This window comes from Pseudorasbora parva, chromosome 3 (assembly GCF_024679245.1).
Source record: "Pseudorasbora parva isolate DD20220531a chromosome 3, ASM2467924v1, whole genome shotgun sequence".
NCBI lineage: Eukaryota > Metazoa > Chordata > Actinopteri > Cypriniformes > Gobionidae > Pseudorasbora > Pseudorasbora parva.
In genome coordinates, this window is record NC_090174.1 from 44,097,488 (window position 1) to 44,124,682 (window position 27,195).

At 38.3% G+C, this 27,195-nt stretch overlaps 1 protein-coding gene across 1 annotated transcript; it reads left to right on the forward strand.

Annotated features, from left to right (window-relative positions):
• Nucleotides 1-1,686: 1,686 nt before the first annotated feature.
• Nucleotides 1,687-26,712, forward strand: rasl10a (RAS-like, family 10, member A). The gene is made up of 4 exons (XM_067439061.1): nt 1,687-2,375; nt 2,489-2,757; nt 20,410-20,534; nt 25,269-26,712. Exons 2-4 carry the CDS (start codon nt 2,542-2,544, stop codon nt 25,537-25,539), a joined length of 612 nt encoding a protein of 203 aa, XP_067295162.1. The 5' UTR covers nt 1,687-2,375; nt 2,489-2,541; the 3' UTR covers nt 25,540-26,712.
• The last annotated feature ends 483 nt before the right edge of the window (nt 26,713-27,195 follow it).

The window sequence follows — 27,195 nt, forward strand, 5'->3', positions numbered from 1 at the left end:
CACCTTTTTATCTATTCAGGTAAAATTTAGAAGTGAATATGAAATCCTTTGGGGAGCGAGCTGAACCTGTTTCTCATCTAATGACATTTTAACGGGTGAAGTTAGTAGGCGGAGGTTAAAATGGTTTCAGGAAATGCCATTTATTTTGGCTTCCAGGCATGCTAAAACAACCCCATAGTTAGTAATTACACATAATAATTAGCTTATTTCTGTTATGTTTTCCCCTGTTCTATTCTTTTTAGAATCTATGTTGGGCATAAACACCCTTTTCATTCAGTCTGATTTGATCCCTTGTTAAACTCGTGTTTAAGCACACTTTCCTCTTTGTTGCGTTGACTAGCCTGTGGTGGTGAAATTATAGTGTGATAGTCATATAGGAGCTGGGGGCCTTGTGTGTATCCAACCATATAATTCAGTGGAAGTGCATTCATAAACCAAGCCTGAAGCGCGATTTTAAGCTGATGGCAAGCAGTCTAAGCAAGGGAGACAGGATGTTTAGACCGTTATCTATTACTTCAAAAAAATGCATTCAGCCTCTAGCCTGGCAAATAAAGCTGCATTTAGATGTTATAGCTTTCATAACTGGTGTTAAAATTGAGAATTGCTCCCTCGAATTTCAATGGATTACTACCTTCATCAGGTTTAGTGGTGGCCTGAAGCCCTGACAGAAAGGGGAAAACGCCATTAAAATATGGAGTCTGAGAAGACAAATCCCCAGAGAAATTAATCTTTGTGTAAATCAAATTGGATTAATGGGCAAATGGATTCCAGTTAGTAATCCAGATATCATTAGATTAGTTTACGACCAATGCTATTTTGATACTCAACTCAGGACTTCTATTACCCAAATGCGTGGAGGTATTAAGATACAGACGGTGTGAATCTATTCCTGCTGATGGCAAATCAGATCAGCAGAAAGTTAAATAGAACTTTATGTAGGTTATTTACTGGTTTGTATCGAAGTTCTTGCATTTACTCTCCCGAATGAAGTGGAGTTGTGTGGTGAGATTTTGTGAAGTGGTTTCTCAAACTCAGATTCTCTCTTCATCATGGGTCTGTCTGTATGTGTGCGTGTGCGTGTGTGTGTGTGTCCTTGATTATATTACATTGTGGGGACCAAATATCCCCATAAGGATAGTAAAACCTGACATCACCTACATTTGGGGGACAAAGGGCTTATAAATCATACAGAATGAGATTTTTTTTTTTTTTTTTAAATGCAGTTTCCTGTGGTGGGTGGGTTGTTATATTGAATGTATTAGTGCTATTGCTTGAAATGTGTAAATTCATTCTTATTTTATATCAGTTTTTGTTTTTTTTGTTTTTACTTAATGCAACATTTAATTCTAATATTTAATATTTTGAGTTTTTAATTTAAAAAACAACAACAATTGAATGTGAAAATTTTGGCTGGGCAAGTAACCCACAGTTTGTACAGTATAATAACCAATATGTCTATGAAGAGTCCCCGCAAAACTACTGAACCAGACGTGTGTGTGTGTGTGTGTGTGTGTGTGTGTGTGTGTGTGTGTGTGTGTGTGTGTATGTGTATGTGTGTCTGTGAGAGAGAGAGAGAGAGACTTAAATTAGTCGATATCAAAAAAAAATTAAGAAAACAACAGTTTTGATATTGTCCAGATTATCACTTTATTATCACTATTACTAAAACATTAAAGCTGCCCATTATTCCTAAGATAGCACATTCCATTTTCACCTATTCCTCCAATAATGCAAGAAACTCGGGATATGGCACGCGACGCGAGAGCCCTTTCATGGCTGTTTGTAGCCAGGAAACACTAGCGCAAGCCTAATAAAACACTCAAGAATGCGCGCGCGTCAACCTGAACCACATGAGTGCGCGCGGAGCAGCAGCGCTTAGTACAACACACAGGAGGGTGACCGCTTCAGTGTAGCTTCAACCGGAGGTCTGTGCGGATCATCTCCACCTGCTGCAATCTTACGGATCTTAACGATGCACCTTTGCGCAGACTGCATTTGGCTTGCGGTGAGCTTCACGATCAAGCGAGCACTCATGAGCTCGCGCAGCACGCACTGCTGAGATGATGTGGGAAGGTATGAGAGGTTACGAGGAGAAAGGGTCAATGGTAACCTCGAGATCGAAGAGCACACACAATCCAGAGAGCCGCCGGATGGATACTGTGGGATACTGTTGACGTTTTCGAGCTCCAGAGCGGTGTGTGGGAATATTGGGAATACTGTGGAGCACTGAGGACTGTTCCCCGATGGAATGCAGAGAAGACAGCGCAACTGCCGCAGTGAATGAAGTTGGTGTTTTGATCCATTCCATAACGGATGCTGCCAACAGTGCATTTCACCAAAAGAGATAACGAAATGTACCAGAAGACAGTAAATATGTGAGCAAACTCTTATTTATTTCAACATCCACGAAGTGTGTTCTCATCGACTGATGTAATTTAAGCAAAAAAGACGCACAATTCATTTGATTTTGTTTTGACTTGTTGAACAGTTTTCCGCGTGTCTTGATCGGTAGTCGTGGTGATCAGTCCTGATCCGCGCGGGATGGTCGAGACGCTGAGCATCGCCGTCATCGGAGCGCCTGGAGTCGGGAAAACTTCTATCATCCGCCAGTTTATTTACAATGACTTCTCTGAGGTTTACAATCCAACCCAAACGAGATACGTGTACAGACCCTCGGTCATTCTTAACGGTGTAATGTACGACCTGAAGATTTTGGATGTCCCGCCAATTTCCTCCTTTCCTTCAAGCCCGAGTCAGGTAACTGCTAGAAAGCCTATTAACAAAGTGCGCTGGATGCGTAAATGTAGCACACATGACACTGAATGATTAATTACAGCAATAACGTTGATTAAACAACATCAAATAAACACATAAAAACAAAATATTCTACTGTAAAAGGCGACATGTAGCCTACACACAGAAAAATAGGGTGTCAAAATTGTACCTTTAGGGGTACGACAGCTTGTCGCTGCATGGGGCAGTAGCCTATACTCTTAAAAGAACCAACGTACCATTTTTACCACAAAAAGCTTCACAGTAGTACCTTAAGGTACGCATTTGTACTCAAAGGTACTAATATGCACCTTTTAGGAGTAAAACAGGTACAAATATGTCCTTTTAAGGGTACTGCCCCAGCGACAAGCTAAAAGTACAATTTTGACACCCTATTTTTCTGTGTGTAGGTTAAGTCTTGTTGAAAATGCTAAAGGCCATTTAACCTTTTTCAGCATTTACTAGCCTATAATTTTACAGTTAGGCCTATTTCTCGTTGACTCTATTCAAATGTTCTTTATTTTACCATAATCTTATTAAACATTTCACGTTAGCGATTTCATATTCCTTTTTGCTAAAAGTTATACGATTTCACTTTACAATTCATGTCACGTGCTTTGCGTTTACGCGCGTTTAGCGCATGTCTGCTGTCACTCATTTTCTCACTTCACATTTTTGTTTTTTTACCTAACATCTGTATGAAAGTTTTAAGGCGGAGTGAAATATTTTTATTGCTAAATTATAAAATTTCCTCTAAAAAATGTGCACATTTTTTGAAAAATGTGTCTGGTGTTCTTTCAGTTTTTGATGGAACATGTTGATTCATAATCCACCAGTTTGACCTTGCACCACAAAACTGTCTCAAACATTAATTTATTCAAATTCACACTTTCCAGTCCTTTAAATTCAAAATAAAGAAATAATGTAAATTTGTTATTTTAAACCGAAGCAATATTTATCTTCGAATCAAATCGAAGCGATTTTTATTTAACAGATCCATTAATAGACAGAGATTCCTGAGGAATGTTGGTGTATTGCTTCAGGAGAGAGGGGCTTTCCTCGGGAAAAAAAAAAAATCTAATTTGGAGTAGTTGCTATGGAGACATGGCTTGAACTGAGCATCTGTAAGCTTATTTTCTGTATCCTCCCTCTGGCAAATATTTCTCTCTCCCCCTCTGTCCTCCCCCATATCTCTCTCTCTCTCTCTCTCTCTCTCTCTCTCTCTCTCTCTCTCTCTCTCTCTCTCTCTCTCTCTCTCTCTCTCTCTCTCTCTCTCTCTCTCTCTCTCGGTGTCACAAACACACTTTTACTCTTATTATTATTTTGTCTAACAGTCTTGGCATTTAAAGCACCCATCCAGTTATTATATATACAATTTGTTAAGGAATTGACATAACAAGACATCATACTTTGCCAGTAGCCTAATTTTACCAATACATCTCCAGGTGTTCTTGCATCACTTGAGTTTTCTGCTAAAACCACCAACATATTCTGCAACATCTGCAGCATGAAATACCTGCAATATCTTGCTCAATCCTTCTCTGTGAGATCTACTTTTGTCACAGGTTAGATCAAACCCTGCTCAACTTTTTGCAACTTTCAATTGTTAGCTTGATTAGCCTTTTTAATGCGTGTATGATTAGAGCTGACGATAAACTTGGCAGAAAGGTAGATCTTTAGAAGAGGACATCTGCTAGAAAGAAAAATGTATTAATCAGTGCTATCGGCATTTACATCAGATTTAAACGTATTCGTTCTGCAGTTGTTTTGATTTATTCATAGCAATTTTATAAAATCAGAATAATTTAAGTATGCAATTAATCCAAGTAGTGCTACTATGACAAATAGCTAAATACCAGAGTATTACAATGCTTGATCCTGCAAATCCTTTCAAATCCAGACAAATCATTGCGGCTCACTTCCTACTCTCAGAACCTTCACATGCTAGTCATGACCAAGCAGGGATAGATATGCTCTCTTTAGAGCAAACTGCTCAAAGCCCAGAATACCGCCTTTTTCAAGGAATACAATCTAGTTTATTTTTGACCTTTTTAGGATTTAAGACTGACACAAATTCAACAAAATTCTCTCTAACTCGCATTAGATTTGCTTAGCTTTGAGATGTAAGGTGGGCAATGTGACATTAAATTGTTTTTTTATTATTATTAAAAATATAATTAAAAATATATTAAAATATTTGAATTAAATAATGTTGCATAAAGTTAAAAAAATAAAAAATAAAGGATATAAAATAAGAATGAATGTACACATTTCAAGCAATAGCACTAATACATTCAATAGAACAAAAAGATACAAATAAAACAAACATATTTCACTTAGTATTCAGGTACGATATACTATAATGTTTAAATGAAATATATATTAGTCCTGTTAAAGCTTAAGAAATTATTCAGACAAGCCAATTTGAGCCGTTTTTTATTTTTTATTTTATTTTGTTCTTTAAATAAATCAGAATCATTGATCGATTCACTGATTCATGACCGTTTGAATCTTTATTTGAGGATTGAACATTAAAAATGCGGAAGAGAAGACAATGCTGAATAAAGTCGTAGTTTTTTTTTTTTTTTAGATCAAAATGTATTTTCGATGCTTCAAGAGATTCTAACTGATGCCACATATGGACTACTTTGATGATGTTTTTATTCCCTTTCTGGACATGGACAGTATAGTGTGTATACACTTAGATACGCTGTCGGACTAAATTTAAAATATCTTAAACTGCGTTCTGAAGATGAACTTATATCGACTAGGTCTTATGGGTGTGGAACAACATTAGGGTGAGTCATTTATGACATCATTTTCATTTTTGGCGTGAATAAAATGTATATTATAATCACCCGCAAGTATATTAAGGTACTCTGACGTAATTTAACTTACTTTGACGTAATTCAATGGGCAGTTTGACCTATTCGTCTTTTTAAGACACAAAAGAGAACTCCGTTCCGGTAGTGGCTCCTGACCGTAATTTAGGTAGGTCTATTCTATCTAGTTTATTTTAAACATTTTGTAAGTTTTATATTCTTGAACATGCAGACACACTTTTGGCAAATGTGTAGTGTCCTTGCCTTATTCAGCCTGAGGGTGTAATTTCAGTTGGCAGGCTTTAAGTACACACTACACACGGATAGATTGATTTGGATCTGGTCAGGCGAGCAGGCTGCTCAGTTCGGTAATGGTGCGTTGTCTGGGACACAGCTCTTTGATAATAACGTGCGGGTACGGAATTTAGTTTTTTTGGTATTCTTGCGCTTGAACTAATGTTTATGAAGACCGCAGCTACATTGTAATATTACTTCTAGTTTCTAAATAACAATTGGACCTGAAATAGCCTGATCTGCCGGTGATTTGACTTCGCCCTGCAACTCAGTCTGGAAACCTGTACATTCATTTCTACTGCTTCTGTCAGACTTTTGCGGGAACCAATCACAGACTGGCTTATCCACCTGGCGCGCTATTGGCGGGTTTAACCACGCCTCTTGTGGTCTGATTGGCATGCAGAGTTATTCGAATAATGCTCATTTATCACGCCTCATTTAAATACAGAGCAGACTCTCCAGACCAATGTTCAATCTTAAATTGAGCTTGGTCTGGTGATAGCCAGACAAGAGCTGAATTTAACATTGAACCAATTTTCAGATTGATCGTTATTATGGATGGGGCCAGGGTAGGCCAAGCTCCTGCTTTGTCTCCCTTTAGGTCTGCCATCATCTAAAGATTCTGTGAGGTCTGCAGAATGCAAAATGCTATTTTTAAGGGTTTTCTTACCTTATTTTTTTCCCTGTGCTTTGGAGTAAATTCCCTGCATCGTGACCACTTCACACAGCTTGAAGACCCACTCCACATAGAGACCACCAAAGTCACCCCGGCAACAAGTGATTCTGTTGATTGTTGCTAGGTTTTTTATTGTGTTGGCAACAGTGAAAACACAATAATAAGGAAATATAATTTTAGACTGGAGATATTATAATAGACTTTGTTGAATGGACAAATCATTATTCGATGGTGCCAGAGAATCAGAAAGGTGTGAGTTGTGTCGATGCCATGTGCAGCAGAATGCGAGGGGGGGAGGGCATTGCTTTCAGTTCTCAAAGCACATTAAGACACTGCAATCTAATTGAGCTGGAGCACGCTGCAGCTTAACTCCATTTAGCTCCCTTAAAGGCACGGCAGGCTGGAGCAGATAGAGAGGAAGGTGTGTGTGTGTGTGGATACATCTTTATTAAAATGCTTCTGGCTTCTTGTGGGCAGATGCTAGTGTTATATGCAGACATTTATGATGACCCCCCCCCCCCAACCCCGCCTCCTCCAAAGGTCAGTTTCGATTTTTTAACCACTAGCAAATCGATAGACACAAAGAGCAACTGAAGGAGCTTAAACCCAGATACTTATAAAAAATTTAAGAAGAGAGTTTTGATTTCTTAAGCTACCAGAAAATGTATTGACATAAAAAGAAACTTCACCTAGCCTAAAAGTGATGCACTATAAAGCTCAACTCACTGTTACAACAACATTATGCAATATGCATTGATATTGTCTATTTATTTAAAAATAGCTGTGTATTCAGATTTTTGTGTGTGTGTGCAAGCTGCATACTGTATAAATCACAAAAATATTATATGTATTATAATTTCATTAATTTATATTATTTGATTTTTTTATATAATTATATTAAAAAAATTCTCTCCAGATATTACAGACCTGTTTGGCTATGGACAATCTGTCACTCACCGGCCATATTTGCAACTATTTTGGACATCAAAGACCAAGTCCTATATATTTGAATGGGGGAATCCTAAAATAACTGTTTGCCAAAAACTCCTTTCCAAACTCACAATTAAAGGTGCTGTAGGTACATTTTTGAAAATACCATAATATATTTGCAATATATTGCAAGTTCATATCTCGTTTCTCTAAAAAAAAAAAACACAATACTACAGCCAGTTATTTTTCTTTTTGAAATGTGCGTTTCGTTTCAGAATGTCTGTTTTTGTTCTGGTCTATATGCAATAACACATGTTGCCAATTTACCCAATAGTATTTCGACACCACAGCTTGCCATAAAACATGGCATATTGCTGCTATGGGAGCCAGCAAACAAACTGGGTCAGAGATCACAGATTCTACCCGAACCTAAAAAGCCTTAGAATCCATATAAAAAACGTTATGAACTGAAGCACATTAAAATGCGGATAAATCAACGGATCAATGTCAGCTCGTTCCTGTTGCTTTTCCTCTTACTGGCAACCTGTGTGAGTGTCGATTCTGATTCTTCTTTGGTTCTGCAGTGATGCAATGGATTTACCAACCAGCAATTGGCTCTTTTATTTAGAAGGCGGGACATATTCAACCATAACGCGCATTGCAGTTTCTCTTATTCATAAGTAATAGGGGTGGACCATCTTTCGCTGTCAGAATACTTGATTCTGATTGGCTGGAAGGTGTGCGTTCAGACCATGCAGTGGACAGTTTGTTCCTGTCAGTTTCTATATTAATGCGCCATTTTTATTGAAGCGCACACACATCCATCAGTCACACACAGAGATGGGAGATTGCGCTGCTTGGGTGTTTCTTTTCCTCATTGTGCATAAAAATCATGTAATGCTCACTTAGCTGTGGATAATCCCTGGTGTATTCAAGGCTAAAATACTCTTAAAGGGTTACTTCAGCGATTAGCATATGGCTTTGTATCAGTAGAAACCCTGGAGTATATTCAAATGATTGTGCTTCCCCCCTCATATCCCCCTGAGATAAGATTTATGCATTTTATTTCTGGAAAAATTCCTCCCATGACGCGAATATCGTCAATTTGCGCCATCGGAGGAATTGTTGGCCAGAGGCTAAAGACTACAGCAAGCAGAGGGAGCCATTTCTGCATGTTTTCAACTCGCGTGGGGGATGGGAGATCACACTCAGTCATTCATGTTTAAACGGTGCGGCCAGCAGAGCAAAGTAAGTCTTTCAACTTCTCAAACTAATTCCTATGAAAGTTAAGCTTTCAAAGGCATGAACTGAAAACGTGCCAGACTGAACATGCGCTGTGAATCGATGGACACGTTTACCTCAGCTCTCATCACAAGAGCTCATCCATGACTGTCAATGTGACTCCTGCAGCGTTTTGGGCTGTGAGACTCCCTCAGCGGCTAAATCACATATTGAACACACACGTTCATTTTTTAATTGTAGTGTCTGTTCTCTAACTGAACTGATTTTATGAAGATGATCGCGGTCGCGGTGGGAAAGTGATCAGTGATTCAGTAATCTAGTAGCGGTGGCTTTGGAAAATGACCTCTTAGGGCAACGAAGCATTCTGGGAATTGTTGTCTTTCATCCCCATGAGACGACAATACATTTTACTGTCTTTTCTCAGTCTAGAAAGCACCAAATTAAAAAATAATTTCACATTTCATTAATGACCCAGTTTAAATACAGATTCATCTTCCCAGCGCTGAAGTAGTCCTTTAAAATGGTAGATCTTGGGTCAGTATGCCCTGTACTCTAATTCTCTAATGTAATGTGCAATAGTTTCACACAGATCTGCTGATATTCATTGTATAGACAACTGCGAATAATAATTTTTGACTGCTTGGCAACTTTGGTTAGCGAATGTCACAGTTTGTTCACATGATGCCATGGCAGATGGAGCAGATCAAAAGCCAGCATGATTCAGGATTTCCTATTAATGCCAGCCTCTTTTTCTCGCTCTTGTTCTCTCTGAATAACGACACCAGAGAGCTCAGTGACACGTTCCCCCATGTCAGCAGCTCTTGCTTGATCATGTAATGGTCCTCAGAATGTGATAGAATTTATTTTGCCCAGAGCCGTGAACTTCCTCCTGAATGTTACTCACCACTAGCTGAGGACAGAATGTGTTTGTACTCCTTGGAGATTTGAGTTGCTCTTTTAGGCAGTGAAGTTTAGAAATATTAACTTTGGATTTTGTGTTTCCTGCTCTGTGCTGTGAGACCTATAGCTCTGGGTTGTCACTTAGTGGCTTTGATATTGTCACACTGCCAAATCTCATTTTGGAAATACTCTTATTGACACTGACTATTCATTACATTCTCCACCTTTTATTCTTTGGTTCTCGCCTTTTCTCTCAACTACACCATATAATAAAATCCTTTGAATAAGCATTATTTTTTATGTGAACATTTATTTTTCTGATCAAGATCAATCTAATCAATCTATCATTCTTATCAGTGTTTAAACTGCAAAAGTGATATGGTCGAATCAGTTGAGATTCATATAAATATACAGAGTATACCCAGCCCCCACTCATACACAGCTTTAACAGCGCTTAAGCTCTCTTTCAACAGAAAAATAAGCTTTATCGTGGAATATTCCTGCTAGAGTGAGACGTCTTAAGATTTTGAAACCATTTTAAATTCATGGCTTTAAAACAAATGCAATTCAGCACAGGGTTGTCTCAAGGACAGATGTTCTCATTATTTTCCTCACACCTTAAAAGTGTAATCTCTAATTTAGGATGCATAGTCATACATCACTGTGTCAGTGGGTAGTAAAAAGAAACCAATACAATAAATCTAGCTGTGCACCTCAGCATAAAATTAAGAAATATAATTCCGTAATTATACAATCAATTATGAGGAAATTAGTCTGTTTACATACTGAACTTTTTCAGCATTGCAGGCTCACTGAGGATCACTGAATTGTTTTACTGATTACGATAAAACATTAATACACTGTAAAAAAATATTGTTGGTTTAACTTAACAAAGTAAGTAACCTGGTTGCCTTAAAATTTTGAGTTTATTGAAATAAAACATTTGAGTTGAACCAATGAAGGAAATTAGTATAATAAATAGAACCTCAAAATATTATTGTATCTGAACCACAAAAAATCTGTGTTTGATAAATGTTTGATAAATCATGAAAATAACACAATTTGGCATGTTTCACTGCGTCATCAGAAATAAAACACACACAATTACCCAATATGCTTACAAAATCTTTTAATGATAAGTTAATTAAAGGTTGTCGATTCTCAAAAATGTTCATTGTATCAACTCAAATTTTTAATTTCAATAACCTCCAGATTTTAAGGCAACCAGGTAACTTATTTTTTAAATTATTTTTTACAGTGTACAAACCCATGGGCGAAGACGATAAACTAGATTATAAAATAATGATAACAATTCAAATAAATACAATTACCGGTACAGATCTAATGTCAAACAATCCCATGTTACAAAGATCATTTCATCAAATAAAGATGATGCTTAATGAACGAGCAGCGTCCCTGGCATGTAACGGTTTAACATAGATACAGTTATTTTTTTTAGTGCTTTTCTAGAGCACTAAAAGCTTTTCTTATCATTCGGTCACAAATAAACAGATGGCTTAGAAAGAAATATTCTAAATGAGGTGAGAAAATCAATGCTTAGAAACATGCTATTAGAAAAAATACTTTTGGTATACTCCTTGATTTAAACTGTATTAAATGTAGGGTATGTAATTTCAATAGCAAGCTAGCTTTTAAAGCGTAAATTCCCATTTTTGGTTTTGAGACTTCCACAGATATATGTAATTTATATATTTAGACCACTTCTATTATTGATTACTATCAGGGTATGAAGAGAGATTTAACCAGTATAACAAAGTGTTTATGAAAAACATTGCCTACCTTACCTTTAATTATTCTAATAGCGATTGTAAATATAATATAAAGAACATAAAAAGGCATTTAAATGTGTAAACTTTCATCTTATTGAATAGATTTTTAAGGATTTTATTCTTTAACATACTTAAAATAATCTTCAACATGAATTATAAAACTGATGGACTTTCATGTCATAGTGAATAGACTTTCTTTCCTGCTCCTAAGCCTAACAATAGTATCTTTCCGTCCATTCAGGCGAACATCAAACACGCACACGGATCTGATCACATGTACCCGTGAACTTACTTTGCAGCTTTCAGCAGCACAGTTACCCATTCAGCAATTTCTAATGGATGCCTTCCTAAGTTTCAAAGATCTTTTTCCTTAAAGTGGATACTTTCCTTGCCCAGAAGAGAATTTTGAATCATGATGAAAGTGAATCTGAACGTGTCCTCTCTGTAACTCACACTCACAGGGAAGAACAGCACTGTGGCTTGACAAGGAGAGAGGGAGACAAGCTTCTATTTTTAGCTTTCACTGGGATGGCAGCACATCTGAAACATCTAACAGGCACACTGAGGGAGTGTTTATGTAAGAACAGTGCTCAGCAGAAAAGACCGGAAGCTTTAAGGCTGTTCAATTGACAGGAATTGGTCTTGCGCTTTTGCTCTATAGTTAATGCCCAAAACCGGTGTAGATAATTGCTTCAGTCTACCAATGATCACTGAGCTAGAACTCCATGATCTCAGAGCTCCATAATCTCATAGAATAATTGAGTTTGTACTTAATAAGGTTTGAGAACTGTCAGATTTCCCAGTGGAGATGGAGGGTAAGGCATCTGCATTTAGTGTGCAGGAAAGTGAAAAAGAGAAACAGGGGAAAAAAGACAGAGACTTCTTATTAGGCATCTAAGGACTGGTTTAAACCTAAAGACAGAAACTTTTCCCCCGCCTATATTTTTGGTTTTATAGAAGATCAGTCAGAAGCTGGGGAGTGTGATAAGAATGCAGAAAGCGATTGTTTGCCCAAAAATGTAAATTCTGTTTTTGAAAAAATGTCTCTGCAATGAAAGTCAGTGAGGTCCATATGCTGTTTTTTTTTTTAAACCCATCGTTGCTGACACCTTATTTTGGTTTCCTAAGAAGAATGTCATGCAGGTTTGGATTAGCATGAAGGCAAGTGATTTATGATGGGGAATTTTGATTTTCAATTGAAATATCCCTCCTTTCTTGTCGGTTTATGGTATAGTGGTCAACAATATGCCAGTGTGTTTATCTGCACGCCAGGTTGCTTTCATTATTACTCTAATGAGCGAGTGTCAGCATTAGAGGGGTCATCTCTGAGTGTAAAATATTATTGTACAGCTTTTCTGACATCAGTAGAGGATGAAGGTAATTATTCCCCCGTCGAGATGAATGCGCAAACACTGTGTTTGCTACAGTTGACATCGATTTTCTTTACAAGCAAGATCAGCCTGTGACGAATGGCTTCAATTTGACTTCCCCTTCTCACTCGATTTTTCTTCTGGCCCAACTCCATCCACACCCACAAATGCAGATCACAATCAATACTGCAATTCAAAAGGATCTCCTGGAATTTCACCACAGGCACGCTCTATCCAGTGTAGTCACTGATTCTTGAGAGTTTGGTTCATGTGTTCAGTGGATAGTCTTGTGACTTTTGACAGCAATGAAGTCTGTGCCTTTTGAAGCTTAGGTTAAGTTCACAGTGATTAACAAGTGTATTTAAAGTCGGCATGAAGCGGAAATTGCGATTCTCTATTAAGGCTGCAACATACTCCACAAGAACAGAGAAAAAAGTTCCCGCTCCCAGTGCTGCGAGAACAAAATGACTTCATTTTGTTCCCGCAGCCCTGGTTGAGGAGTTCTCAGAGCTTGTTCTCGACACATCGCCTGAACTTTTTTCTCACGGGTGTCCGAGAACTATTGTGTGATTGGTCAGACATTTAAAGTGGGCGTGGTTAATGCAGAGAAGCGCAAATGATCGGCACCTGCTTTTCTCTTGAAGTATGGAAGGTACTGGCCATAGCGAACTTTGTTCTTGTTCTTGCCACCTCGAGAAAACGAACAAATGTCTTTGTTCTTGCAGAGTATGTTCCAAGTTTCATTCCCTAAATGTGAGGTAAATTAAAGTGAAACATTGTCTGGCTATCACCATACCACCATACCAAGCTCAATCTGTAAAGATTAAAAATTGCTCTGGGGAGCCTGCTTTGTATAACACTTTACGATACGGGTGCACTAATATGCATTAATTCATGCTTAACTAATGCACAGATAACCATGAGTTAATGTATTATTAATGGTGAACTAACCCATTTATTAATGATTACTTCATCAGCAACTAATGAAGGTTCTACATGATTAATATATTAAATGATCATTAAATTGTTATTAGTTAAATGTGTCATAATGTATTAATTCCTTAATTACATATTATATGTAAGGGATAATGTACACCCAGCCGGTTTTTATCGCAGAATAAACCCCGACAGAGTGATCAGGCATCACTCTGAAGGGGTTTATTCTGCGATAAAAACCGGCTGGGTGTACATTATCCCGCTTATTACACGGCTACTAGTCTCAAATAAATAATTATTAGACACAAAATATTGTCTCGAGATTAAATATTTTATTAGCTCTTTACGCAAAGCTTCCGCGAAGGAAAACAGTTCCAACCTGCTTTAAGCCTTTATCTATTGCTGAAGATTTGCCATATGCCCTTGCTAAATGTTGAAAATTAATGCTGAAAGGGTTAGTTCGCCCAAAAATGAAACCAAGCCTATGATTTACTCACCCTCAAGTTATCGTAGGTGTATATGACATTCTTCTTTCAGACAAATACAATCGGAGTTATATTTAAAAAGTCCAGGCTAACGTTAATCCCAGCAGTAGTTGTGTTTGAAGTCCATTAAAAATGCAGCTGTCCGTCAAATAACGTGCCCCACACGACTCCGATGGGTTAATAGAGCCTTCTGACTCGAATCGATGCGTTTGTGTAAGAAAAAGATATATATATTAAAAACGTTATAAAGGAAACCTGCCTTGAAGTCTTCCATTGTAACCCACGGCTGTTTAAGCCACAAGATGGCGCCAGCGTTAAGCATAGAAGTAGTAACGGTCAAGATAACTCGTAGTACCCGTATGAGCGGGTGTTATCTGGAAATAACGTACCGCTGGAATGAGCGATTGACCAATCAGAATCAAGTATTTCACAGAGCCGTGTAATAATAACTAATAATTTAAATGAACGTGTTAATTCCCACAACGGGTCAAAGCCATGCATTTCTACAGTTGTCTGTTTTAATTAATCATTAGCTAATGATTTATAAACGTGTCATTATGTTATGACTTTACTTGTTGGGGCACATGACTATTAACTAATGGATTAAGTAATATGTAATTGTGGTTATGGGTTTTGAATTAATTTTGAATTAGTTAATAGTCATGTGCCCCAACAAGTAAAGTCATAACATAATGATACCTTTATAAATCATTAGCTAATGATTAATTAAAGAGGCATGATCAACAGGCATCGATCCACTTTTCTCTATCTGTCATTGTGCTAAATCCGGCAATAGTGCGCCAGGTGGATAAGCCAGTCTGTGATTGGTTTCTGCAAAAGTGTGACAGAAGCAGGATAAATGAATGTACAGTTTTCCAGCCTGAGCTGCAGGGCGAAATCAAATCGCCGGCAAATCAGGCTGGGTTTACCCAGTATACGTGAAACGCCTTGCTGAACAAGAAAGAAAAAAAATTTAGTGTGTGACTTGATTTAGTCCATTGATTGGATTGATTTGATGTGAGTGACAGGTTATTGGAAGGGATAGTTTTTTTTTTAGACTTTTAGGCCAGTTTCACACTGCACACGGTAGCCGAGCGTAAGCAGTGGATAGTTTTTTCAGCGCCCATGTTAACAGATTAGAGCATTCACACCGCACGCAGAGGCAGCACGTCAAGCTCATGCTGAATTAAAGCCACAGTGGATTGTTCTTGATCAAAATTGACCTGATTAACATGAAAAATAACACAATTCACCATGAAATCATGTAGTGAAGTGTTCTGTGTGTTTCACAATCACCATACGATATCCAGCGCTGTGCAAAAATAAATAAAATACATGAAAACACATCCCTGCCAGAAGTTTTTGCCCAAACTTTAAAGGCCCGAACTGTGTGCGGTGTGAATGCTCTAATCTGGTAACATGGGCAGCAAAAAAAAAAAAAAGCGCTAACACGTGCAGTGTGAAAGCGGCCTAATGCTGCGTTCACACCGCAAGCGAATGACGCGATTCGCGCGAGTGATTTACATGTTTAGTCAATGCAGAGACGCGAATAGGCATTCTGCGGCGCGATTCGCGCGAATGAGGCGGCGCGAATGGCGCGATTCGCTCAAGTTGAAAACTTTGGCGGATATTCGCGCTGCGTTAACCAATGAGGAGCCTGCTTACTGCTGTCACGTGGTGAAGTGACGGATGGGATACCCATAGGGGAACCCCGAGGCCAGAGTAATTTAAAAATACTACTGTATTGTGTCACAAAATGTACTTTTAATAGTTTTTCAGGCGAGAATGAAGTTGTTTAAAGCTCAAATATGTGATTTATTTATTAAGAGAGCGCCTATTTGAAAATTGGATCTGGTGTTTTCGGAGGTGTGAGACCCAGGCGATCACCGGAGCTCAGCGCTCATCAACCCCGGTGAGAGCAGCCTTAACTCGGATAGTCCTTCTGCCGACTGCCGCTGCCTGGCAGAAACCCCTCCTATGACGCGAATTCGCGTCTGTTGTGTAGTGAATGTCACACGCGAATGAAGCGAATTTCACGCGCGAATGAAGCGAATGGATTCAAATTGTTCACGCGTCCAACTTCTGATTTATTCGCGTCATTCGCGTGCGGTGTGAACGCAGCATTAGAGATGAGATGTTGTTGTGGGGGGAATACATTTTTTTATGAATATTTATTATTATATTTTTTTATAATTATAATAAACAATGAAAAATTGGAAAGAAAATAATGATCCATTTCATGGGGACTTTAATAAAGTGTGACCCATACCCCCCTAGTGGCTAACAGTATTTGAGGCGCTACTGTACGAACAAATAGTCAATGTTAAACAAAAGGTGTTGCACATTTATTGTTGTACAATATTCACACACAATTCACACCACTTTTAAATAAAAGTGTAAATAAGGGCGGTAAATAACGGCGCAAACACCATTGACGAGCACAAACCTTAGTAAATCACCTTACATGATTCATTTTAATACTCTTCTTCCATGCATTTTGCATCTGAAAGAGAAACTCCTACAAATGCTTATGCAATAATGTCAGCCACAAAAATAACCCAGTCCAAATTTTTTCAGCGCACATTTTCACTGCATGCCTTTAATAAATCCTGACAGTAGTTTTATTTTTACATCAAAACATGGTTTGCGCTGACGCAAGCTGTTAGTAAATCTGGCCTATAATGTCACGGTATGACATGATGTACTATATCTGATGCTGTGAATGAATGTTGAAATTGATATTCAGTTCATATCATAAGAGCTCCCTGAGAAGAGCGGAGCGGAGAAGAAGGAGGGAGAATGGAGATGAGGTCAGTGTGTCACGGTTGAAGAAATTTGCTCACTGCTTCTGTCCCCCATTCAGCGGTGATGTGTAATTACTATGGGTAAATCATTACTATTCATTAGCTGCAACCTTATATTCTCCCCCACTCTACTGAACTATTGAGAATGGCCGTTGGCACTATAGCACACCAGCATACAAAAGACACACACACCTGAGTGTATATTGCGCTCTTAATACCTTAGTGAGAGGACAGATAGCTGCCATTAGGAACAAAGAAATGTTTTTTGAGCAGTTTTCTTTAGCCTACTTGTTTTTGCCTTTACTGCAATTAAAGTCACATTCAGTTCTATGGGCCTCCTTTATGATTACCAGCAGAAAACTGCTGCTAGTGCGTAAAGTGCTAATTTTTTCCACATTTCAAAAGCATTTTATATTGTTTGTTGGGCTATTTTTTTATTTATATCTTTTTTGGCTTCTTATTACAAATAAAGCAGTGTTGTTGTTTTTTCTCATTTTTTTTCTCAAAAGTTTGGTCTTTTTTGTCATTCAAATGCTCTCAATGCTGCAGTTCTTTTCAAAAACGGAAACTAAGACAAAAACGATTTTCATAAATCAAAAAGTATTTTCGCAAACTGAAATAAAATTAAAATTAAAATGTCAAAATAAAAATAAAAGCTAATGAAATGAAACTAACAACATATACTAAAGAATTAACTGAAATTAAATAATAATGATCAAAAATAAATAATTTTTAGCTGACATTTGTCTGGCTATCATCAGACCAATTTAAGATTGAAAATTGGTCTGGGGAGTCTGCACAAGAGGTGTGATCAATGGGCAACGACCTATTGTTTCTCTATCCGTCATCGTGTTAAACCCGCCTATAGAGCGCCAGGTGGATAAGCCAGTCTGTAATTGGTTCCCGCAAAAGTGTAACAGAAGCAGTAAAAATGAATGTACAGGTTTCCAGACTGAGTTGCCGGGCGAAATCAAATCACCTACAGATCAGGCTGGGTTTACCCAGTCTAAGCTGACATACCATGGTAATTAATTCATTAATTAATAATTTGTTACATTTATAGAGTGCTTTTCTAGGCACTCAAAGTGCTTTACATAGAAAGGGGAATCTCCTCAACCACCACCAATGTGCAGCACACACCTGGATGATGCGACGGCAGCCATATTGCGCCAGAACGCTCACCACACACCAGCTGATTGGTGGAGAGGAGAGTGATGAGGCCAATCATTATATGGGGATTATTAGGAGGCCATGATGGGCAGGGGCGAATGGGCAAATTTGGCCAGGATGCCGGGGTTACATCCCTACTCTTTATCGAAGGACATCCTGGGATTTTTAACGACCACAGTGAGTCAGGACCTCGGTTTAACGTCTCATCCGAAAGACGGTGCTCTTTGACAGTACAGTATCCCCATCACTATACTGGGGCGTTAGGACCCACACAGACCACAGGGTGGGCCCTTCCTGCTGGCCTCACTAACACCTCTACCAGCAGCTACCTGGTTTTCCCATTTGGTCTCCCATCCAGGTACTGACCAGGCTCAGCACTGCTTAGCTTCAGTGGGAAACCAGTCTTGTAGAAAAAAAAGAGCTGTGTGGCTGTTCAGGGAAACACCTGTTGATGGCACACCACACACAAGTTTAGCTGATGGAGAGCGACACAGAGTGGTTAAAAGTGCACTGCGAACAGCTTAAAGGTGCTGTATGTAAGAATGACAACTAGTGGTTGAAATGGGTAATGTAGTCCAAATTCTAAATATTGTTTGCCCCACCCCCTCCTCCTTGGAAGCTTTTAGGAAGCGCAACAGGAGCAAGCACATTTGAGAATAGAATTTTTTAGGTGGATTCTAAGGCTTTTTAGGTCGGGTAGAATCTGCAATCTCTGACCCAGTTTGTTTGCTGTGTTCCATGTCTGCAATACTAAGTCAAAATACTATTGGTAAATTGGCAACAAGCGTTATCGCACAGATTAAAACAAAAACAGACATTCTGAAACCAAACACACATTTCAAAGTAAAATAACTGGCTGTAGCATTGTTTTTCAGACAAACGAGTATGTGAACTCAACTTGATTCCTTAATATCTGCAAACGTATATTATGGTATTTTTATGCTTAAGTATAGTCAAAAATGTACAAACAGCACCTTTAATAAGGAATAAGGGACTAATAAATACATCACTTCACTGAAAGTTGAAAGGCAAATTTATCCACCAGTCAAGAGCATCAATAGCCTAGAAATCTAGACGCACCCTAGCGGCAGCAAATCTAATCTGCCGCGAGTGTCGTCTAGCAACTCTCAATACCCTTCTGAGCTGTAAAAACCAAACTCTGGTCGGGCCAATCACATTGTGTATAGAGTCGGTAGGCGGGGCTTAACATAATAATGGAAATGACGCAGAGTTGCGCTTGCATGCTTCTAGTAAACACAGAAACTGACGAACGGTGGTCTTTCGAATCAGCTTTGACCGCGACTCTGGAAGACTTGGAGTTAAGCTTTTCTCTGAGAAAAGAACAAAGAGCGGCACTGAAGTCATTCTTAAAAAGGGAAGATGTGTTCGGAGTTTTGCTGACCGGATACGGCGAATGTTTAATCTGTCAACTAGCTCTGCTTCACCTTCGTTGCTCTGGTTGGTTGTAGCGCTATCCTATCGCGTGCAGGGGGAGTTTGAAAGACAACCGTTTATCCCGCCGCTCGGATTGAGCCCTGTCAATGGTGGGTTTCCAGACCAAACATCTTGATGTGGGTCTGGCTTGTCAGGCTAGAGCATCAACACAATAGACATTTACCCATTGTATGTGCGGGTATAAAGTGAGCAAAACATGACAGTTATAATATCATGATTATCGTTAAATAAGATAAGTCATCATGTTATGCCTAATCAGTGTAAATAAAGTGATGCCGGTATGACATCACTTTTTAGACCAACTGGCCGTTAGTATCACGCTGGCTCCTTCGATTAAAAACCCAATAAGTTTTTTCTCATAGGCTTTGGATTCTCACTAAAAACAAGATCTGTGATCAACAAAAGTCTGTTACTTACATGTCTTGTCCATCAAGATAACAGGTTTAAGTTTCATTCTGAAGCCTAAATGCTGTCGCCAGAAGTAAAAAGCTAAAGGTAGGCTATAAACAAGCTAGGCTACGGTCGCTCGACAACCTCTCCATCACTAGCTTAACTGAAATTTACAGTAAATTTGAAAATGATATTATAATAAAATGTTTTATATTTGATTGGAAGATATTTACATAAATTCATTCTACATTGCAAATAAACAAGTAATTCTCGGTTTCCTCAAGCAGCCAATCAGGCATCATCTGTTTGATGAAGTGTTTTTTCTGTTTGTTAAGTGTTTGATTAAGTGTTTTTGTCTGTTTGTTTCCATCAGGAGTGGTTGGATGTGCGGTGTAGAGGAGTGCGCAGCGCTAACGCCTACATTCTGGTCTATGACATCTGCTGCGTGGAGAGCTTTGAGTATGTCAAGATGATCCGACAGCAAATAGTGGATAACAGGTATGACAGAGCTCATTTGGAACCTGAAATTACCCACCTCAAAGAATAATAGTGTATGATTATCATGTTATAAAAGATCTAATAAAAAGACATTCCTTCTGTTATTGTTAGAATTGGTCCCACTGTGGTCATTGAAACCATTTTTACCCAGCTCAGTGGCACATCAGCACTGATTAATGTGAATGTATAATGTGACAAACTACTGATTGGTTTTGATGTTTTTAATAACAGTTGGCCCTTGTTTCCCCAGCTGATGCTGAGATAATGAGGTGACATTTGAGAATATGGATGAGTGACAGTTACAGAGCATGGACACTGTCACCATTCTCCACAGCTGATAAGAATATAATTGATGCCAGTGAGAAAATCCTTTTACATATGCAGGTCTTGTGCCCATAGATTGTGTGCAGCATCATGTATTTGCATAAAGGTCTTATGTGAACTAAATGAATGACAGAAAATGAACTGCTTTCTGCAGTCTCCAACCTTAAAGAGATAGTTTGCCCAAAAATGAAATTTGATGTTTATCTGCTAACCCCCAGGGCATCCAAGATGTAGGTGTGTTTGTTTCTTCAGTAGAACACAAATTAAGACTTTTAACTCCAACCGTTGCTTATATAATGCATGTCATTGGGTGTTTTTCATGTCATTGGGTGTTCATAGAGACACTATGAGAGTAAAAAACACATAGACATATCCATATTAAAAACAGCGGCTCGTGAAGATACATTGATGTCTTAAGACACAAATTGATCGGTTTGTGTGAAAAAAATAATTTTTATTTTTATTTTATAAAAAAATAAAACTACTATGTACAAAAGCCGCGACCGCGCCATCACTTCTTCCCTCATTTCTCAATGCAAAAAAAAGTCCCTTTGGACAATTTTGATTAATTTTTAAAGGGGTGGTTCCATGTTTTTTTTCTAGGCTTTGTTGTGTTTATTCGGTGCAATATAACATGTCTTAATACTTCTTTCTTAAAAAAAACGCCATATTTGTCTTATATTTTACCTTTATTCCACACCATTGTCTCCACTGTCTTTTGAACGGCTCGTTTGCTTCCTGCTTCTATGTTACGCGCCTTACCATTACGGCCAGAAGTGACATCTGCGGTGACTAGCAAGGGTTTATGATGTCATCAAACCGGGAAGAAGCTTGTTGTAGTCCAAACCGGCCGTTTTTGTAGGCAATAAACTTCCATAAATTTAAAAGATAATATCTCCGTTTGCATTAAACTTTCAGTGCTGTAACTTTGCAGATACTGTTTATGCTCAAGCAGCAACATTACACACTAAATAAAGTTAAAAAAGTGAAATCGCATGCAAGCACCCCTTTAATGATCACTGAATTCAGTTATCCGTTACTAGATACACCAATCATACATAACATTGTGACCAACTTCCTAATATTGTATTGATCCCCCTTTTGCTGCCAAAAGAGCCCTGACTTGTCGAGGCATGGATTACTAGAAGTGGAGTATCTAGCTTCCACCAGACCAACTTCCTTATACAGCATACGACAAAAGCATAACTGACATATGACGCTGGTAGTAGTGTAAGCGTTTTGAACTGCGAGAGGTGTTATACTTTCTGTGTAAGTTTAATATGAAAGGCGGTCTGGCAGAAGCTAGATAATTTCCTTTATAAAGTTTTAAATATGAACACAGTGAAGAGGCCACAGCCACCAGGGAATACCGTTTTCATGAAAGGGTGTACATGGTCTGCAACAATGCTTAGATAGGTGGTACATGTCAAAGTAAGATGGCTGGACCAAAGGTTTCCCAGCAGAACATTGCCCAAAGCATCACACTGCCTCCACCGTCTTGCCATCTTCCCATAGTGCATCCTAGTGCCATGTGTTCCCCAGGTAAGCGTTGCACACACACCCAGCCATCTACGTGATGTAAAAGAAAATGTGATTCATCAGACCAGGCCACCTTCTTCCATTGTTCTGTGGTCCAGTTCTAATGCTCACATGCCAATGTTAGCGTTTTCACCGGTGGACAGGGGTCAGCATGGGCACCCTGAGTGGTCTGCAGCTATGCAGTCTCATACGTAACAAACTGGGATGCACTGTGTATTCTGACACCTTTCTATCAGAACCAGCATTAACTTCTTGAGCAATCTGAGCTACAGTAGCTCGTCTGTTTGATTGAAGCACAAGGGCAAGCCTTTGCTTCCCATGTGCATCAATGAGCCTTGGCCACCCACGACCATGTCACTGGTTCACCACTGTTCCTTCTGTGACCACTGTTGATAGATACTAACCACTACAGACTGGGGAAACCTCACAAGAGCGGCAGTTTTGGAGATGCTCTGACCCAATCGTCTAACCATCACAATTTGACTCTTGTCAAACTCACTCAAATCCTTACACTTGCCCATTTTCCCTGCTTCTAACACATCAACTTTCAGGGCAAAAACTTAATTTGCTGACTAATGTATCTGAGCCACTAACAGGTGCTGTGATGAAGAGATAATCAGTGTTTTTCACTTCACCTGTAAGTGGTCATAATGTTATGCATTATCGGTGTATATACACTGTTCCAAATTATTATGCAAGTGACATATCAGTTTCAATACAATAAAGTAACTACGTTTTATTTCTCCATATTTATTTTAAAGAACTGGTATCAATTTCAGTTTTTTTAAATAGTTTGTCAGGACAGCTTATAAATGGAAACTCGACACTGTAAAAAAAAAAAAAAATAGGTTGTACAACAACAAAAATCTTAATACCAATTTCCACTAGTATTTTTTTTGTTGACTCAACTTTTGTCAGTCACAGTTCTACAAACTGAAAATAAGTTGTCTGCGACATTTTTTGTTGTTGTCGTGTCAACTAGACATTATTTGTTTTCTGGAGATAAGCAACTATTCAGTAACAAATCTTTTGTAGCTGAGCCAATTCGAGAAATTGTGTCCATTGGAAACAGGTTTAGATGTTGATTTTTAAATTGAAAATCATTTGGTCATCACCATTTTGGTGATGAGTGTTTACTTTGGTTGGGCAGATTTCTGATGGGAGGGGGAGTGTTATAACACACACAGACATCAAGAATCAGCATGTGAATCTCAACAATGGTGACATGCTTCATGCATGCTGGGCGCCAACATAGTATTAAAATGAGGGCTCCCGTCATGCATTGCAGCATAAAACATGTCACCATTGTTGAGATTCATATGCTGATTCTAGATGTCTGTGTGTGTCTAAAACAAGTTCCCCCTATGTATTTAAAAATCTAAATTCAGAATGACTGATCTGCTGCAAAAAACTTTTGTTGGTAATATATTATATACCATTCATAAAAAATCACTTTCGTCATGAATAAAGTAGCTAATTACTCCCCTTTATAATGCTTTTCTCTAGACCACCTGATCATTGGTTACAGCATTCTTTGCAACAAATGATGTGTTTTGTTAAACACTGTTACAAACTCATACAATCTGCTAAGACTCAAACTGCCCAACTAAAGGAAACACTCATCACCAAAATGGTAACCAAATATTTTCAATAAAAAATCTGAACGCCACAGTCTACATCTGATCCTGTTCATTCTTAATAAGAACTTCTGTTTCCAAAAGACACAAAATGTTGAATTGGCTCAACTACAAAAGATTTGTTACAGATTGGTTGTATCTCTCCAGAAAACCAATAATGTCACGTTGACTCAACTAAAAAAAAATTGTCACAGACAACTTATTTTCAGTTCGTATAACTGTTATTTACAAAAGTTGAGTCAACAAAAAAAAGCTAGTAGAAATTAGTACTTAGATTTTTTTTTTTTGTACGAGATTTTTACAATATGGATTTTTGCTGAACCAACAAAACAAAATCAGTCATTTAAAAAAAAAATTAAGTGTTTTTTTACAGTGAAGAGGCATGGAATTGGTCTGTCTGACAGGTTATTCACCTCTTTTGTGCTAATATTACTCACATTCTCTTCTTTTTTTATTTTATTTTTACTCAGATTTTGAAACAGATATATAACAGCATAGATCCTCAGTATTTGATGGAACCGATGTTAGCAGAATCTGAATATTAACATTGATGGTATTTGTTTTAATATTAAAATGAATGAGATGGAATGGCCTTAGGTCCTCAATTAAAATTTGTGTGAAATTAAATGTATTAAATATTTATATGCAATTTGTGTACACATAGTGCCATAATTTGTTATTATATAAAGATACCCAAAGCATATATTAATTGGCCAGTCATTCCTTTAATAGTTACATATTTTCAAAAATTAATTTAGCAAATGAGATAAATAAAACCTTGCAATTTTATTTGATCTCCTTGTGCACCAGTAAATTGCCAATTCAATTTATTACAATTTTTTCAATTGAACAAAATGCACACACACACTTGCCTTTGAAGCCCCTGAACATGAAACGCTTTCATTCTTCATTATGTGTGTTTGACCTTCAAGCAGTCAAGCGAGAAAGGACACACATCATGCATTCTCCAGCACACATTATGAGCTCTGTGCCTTTTTTGCAGAGTGTGTCAAGGAGCTGAGAGGCTTTTAATGTTTGTGTGTGTGCCCGTGCATGTTTGCTGAAGATTGTGTGCAAACATGAATTAATTATGTTCCTGACATAAATGTGATGTAAGAAGAATGGGTCAATACTCATGCGGTCGGTTAGTTTAATGTGATAATTCCCTCTTAAACCTCTTTTTCTACTGCTCTTCCTACCCTACCTCTCTGTCTCTCGTTTGTTTTTCCTTAAGAGTGGGCAGCAGTAGTGAGGTGCCCATCCTGGTGGTAGGCAGTAAGCGGGACCTTCAGCGGCAGCGGTTCACCCAGCGCAGGGCCGTGTCTGTGCTGGTGAAGAAGACCTGGAAGTGCGGTTATGTCGAGTGCTCAGCCAAGTATAACTGGCACGTACTGCTTCTCTTTAAAGAACTCCTGGGAATAGCCGTGGCACGAGGACTGCGCCCAAACCACACCTCTATCCGTCTCCAGGGGGCATTGCAGAGGAACCGCTGTAATGTCATGTGACAGATATGTAGCCTTTTTTGAATTTATGCTTATTTAGGACCAGTTTGTGTTTTCAGAGTCTTAATTATCTGATTTAAGCTGGTCCTAAGTCAGTATACTTTGCTGAACCACAAGGATGGAGCTCTGGTGACAAACTGTCAATCGAAATGGCTGGAATACTACCACCTAGGGGCCTCTGTAACTGCGTTCTTCTGATGGATTACCTTAAGTACTACTGATTTCACTTTTCTCCAGCGTACTCTGACAAACAGAAAAATGGAAGCAGATATGGGGTTTTTCATCTTACCAAAGTCTGTCAGGATGAGAGTAAGATATTGCATTGGTCTCAAACTGAATATAATCCATTTCCCCTTCCTGCTTTGATTCAGATACAGATGCTGTGGGTTTAGATGTATTTCAAAGTGACAGTTTTTAACTGTTGCTTGGAAACAGTGTTTATGAAGGGATAAAGCCTACTTAGGGTTTGTGAATAATGATTAGTGGAAGTCTGACAACCCTTTGGAATTATGTAGTTACAGTACCTATTAAAAACAGCAACAAATGAGATAATATACCTTTTTAAACATGTTTATAAACTTCCTCTGTATCATGTTCATCTTTAGATTAACATTCAGAAGCAATGATTTCAACCAAAAAAAAATGCCCTATCCTGCTCCTCACTGGCCCATTTCCCTTTTGCAAAGCTGCTTCAGGACATTAATATTGAAAGAGCCGCACTCTTCCAATCCTGCCACAACATTTCACTTTATAAACCCGATTAACCATATGCTGCAGCTCACAGACAGACATCTCACTATTCTCCCATTCCATGTGTAATTCATTGGTCCAGCTTAAAACGTTTTCCTTTTTAATGGCAAATTGAATGGATTTAATTCTTTCTGATGAGCTGTCCGTCCATGCACATCAATCCAGTTCATTGTTTTGTCCCATGGTTGATCTATGAACAAGGGAACAGATGCTGCAGATCTTTTGGCTGTTATCCTGTACTTCCTTAAATCACGCTGAGCTATTTCATTCACAACAGATGTAACCACAGTAAAGTTCTTTGGTGGGGTCACAATCTACCTGAGTGGATTTGTGAATGCTCAGAAACTTAACTATTTTTTAGCCTTATGTGATTATGAAAAATATATCCTCTGAAGCCCATTGATAACATATATATATATATATATATATATATAAAAGAAACCTTCATAGCACATATGCCAACACATACTATACATTAACTACATTGTAATTTACTCGCATATGCCCTGGCAAATCTAGTAACAATGGCAAACATCCTACCTCCTAAATATAGATCATTGAAATGAGGCACAAAATAAAGTCTTCCTCTGGCAGGATAGTGAGGTGTTGTGTACAGATTTCAGCAAGCATACAATCACTGGCACTCGAGAAGCTGCGAGAAGTGATGAAAGCTAACAGATCCTCCGGGGCTTCCCTAAACCTGAAGATTTCTGCTGAACCAAGATGCAGGGGAGGCTTACGTCCTTTACTGCAGTGGACTGCAGTCTGTATGGTAGTGGATGACAGCACAATCCACATCCTCTCTGGAGTGTTTCTCAATGCAGAATACATTAAAGTTAAAGTGGTTTGTATCTGCAACGACGACATTCTGTTTTCTCTATATGCTACTCTCTTCTATAAAGAGAGGTA

Bases quoted from the DNA above. Each gene is read 5' to 3' on its own strand.
- rasl10a (XM_067439061.1), top strand. From the start codon at position 2,542: ATGGTCGAGACGCTGAGCATCGCCGTCATCGGAGCGCCTGGAGTCGGG. The intron at 2,758-20,409 runs GTAACTGCTAGA...TGTTTCCATCAG, and splicing joins TTCCTTCAAGCCCGAGTCAG to GAGTGGTTGGATGTGCGGTG. The intron at 20,535-25,268 runs GTATGACAGAGC...TTTTTCCTTAAG, and splicing joins CAGCAAATAGTGGATAACAG to AGTGGGCAGCAGTAGTGAGG.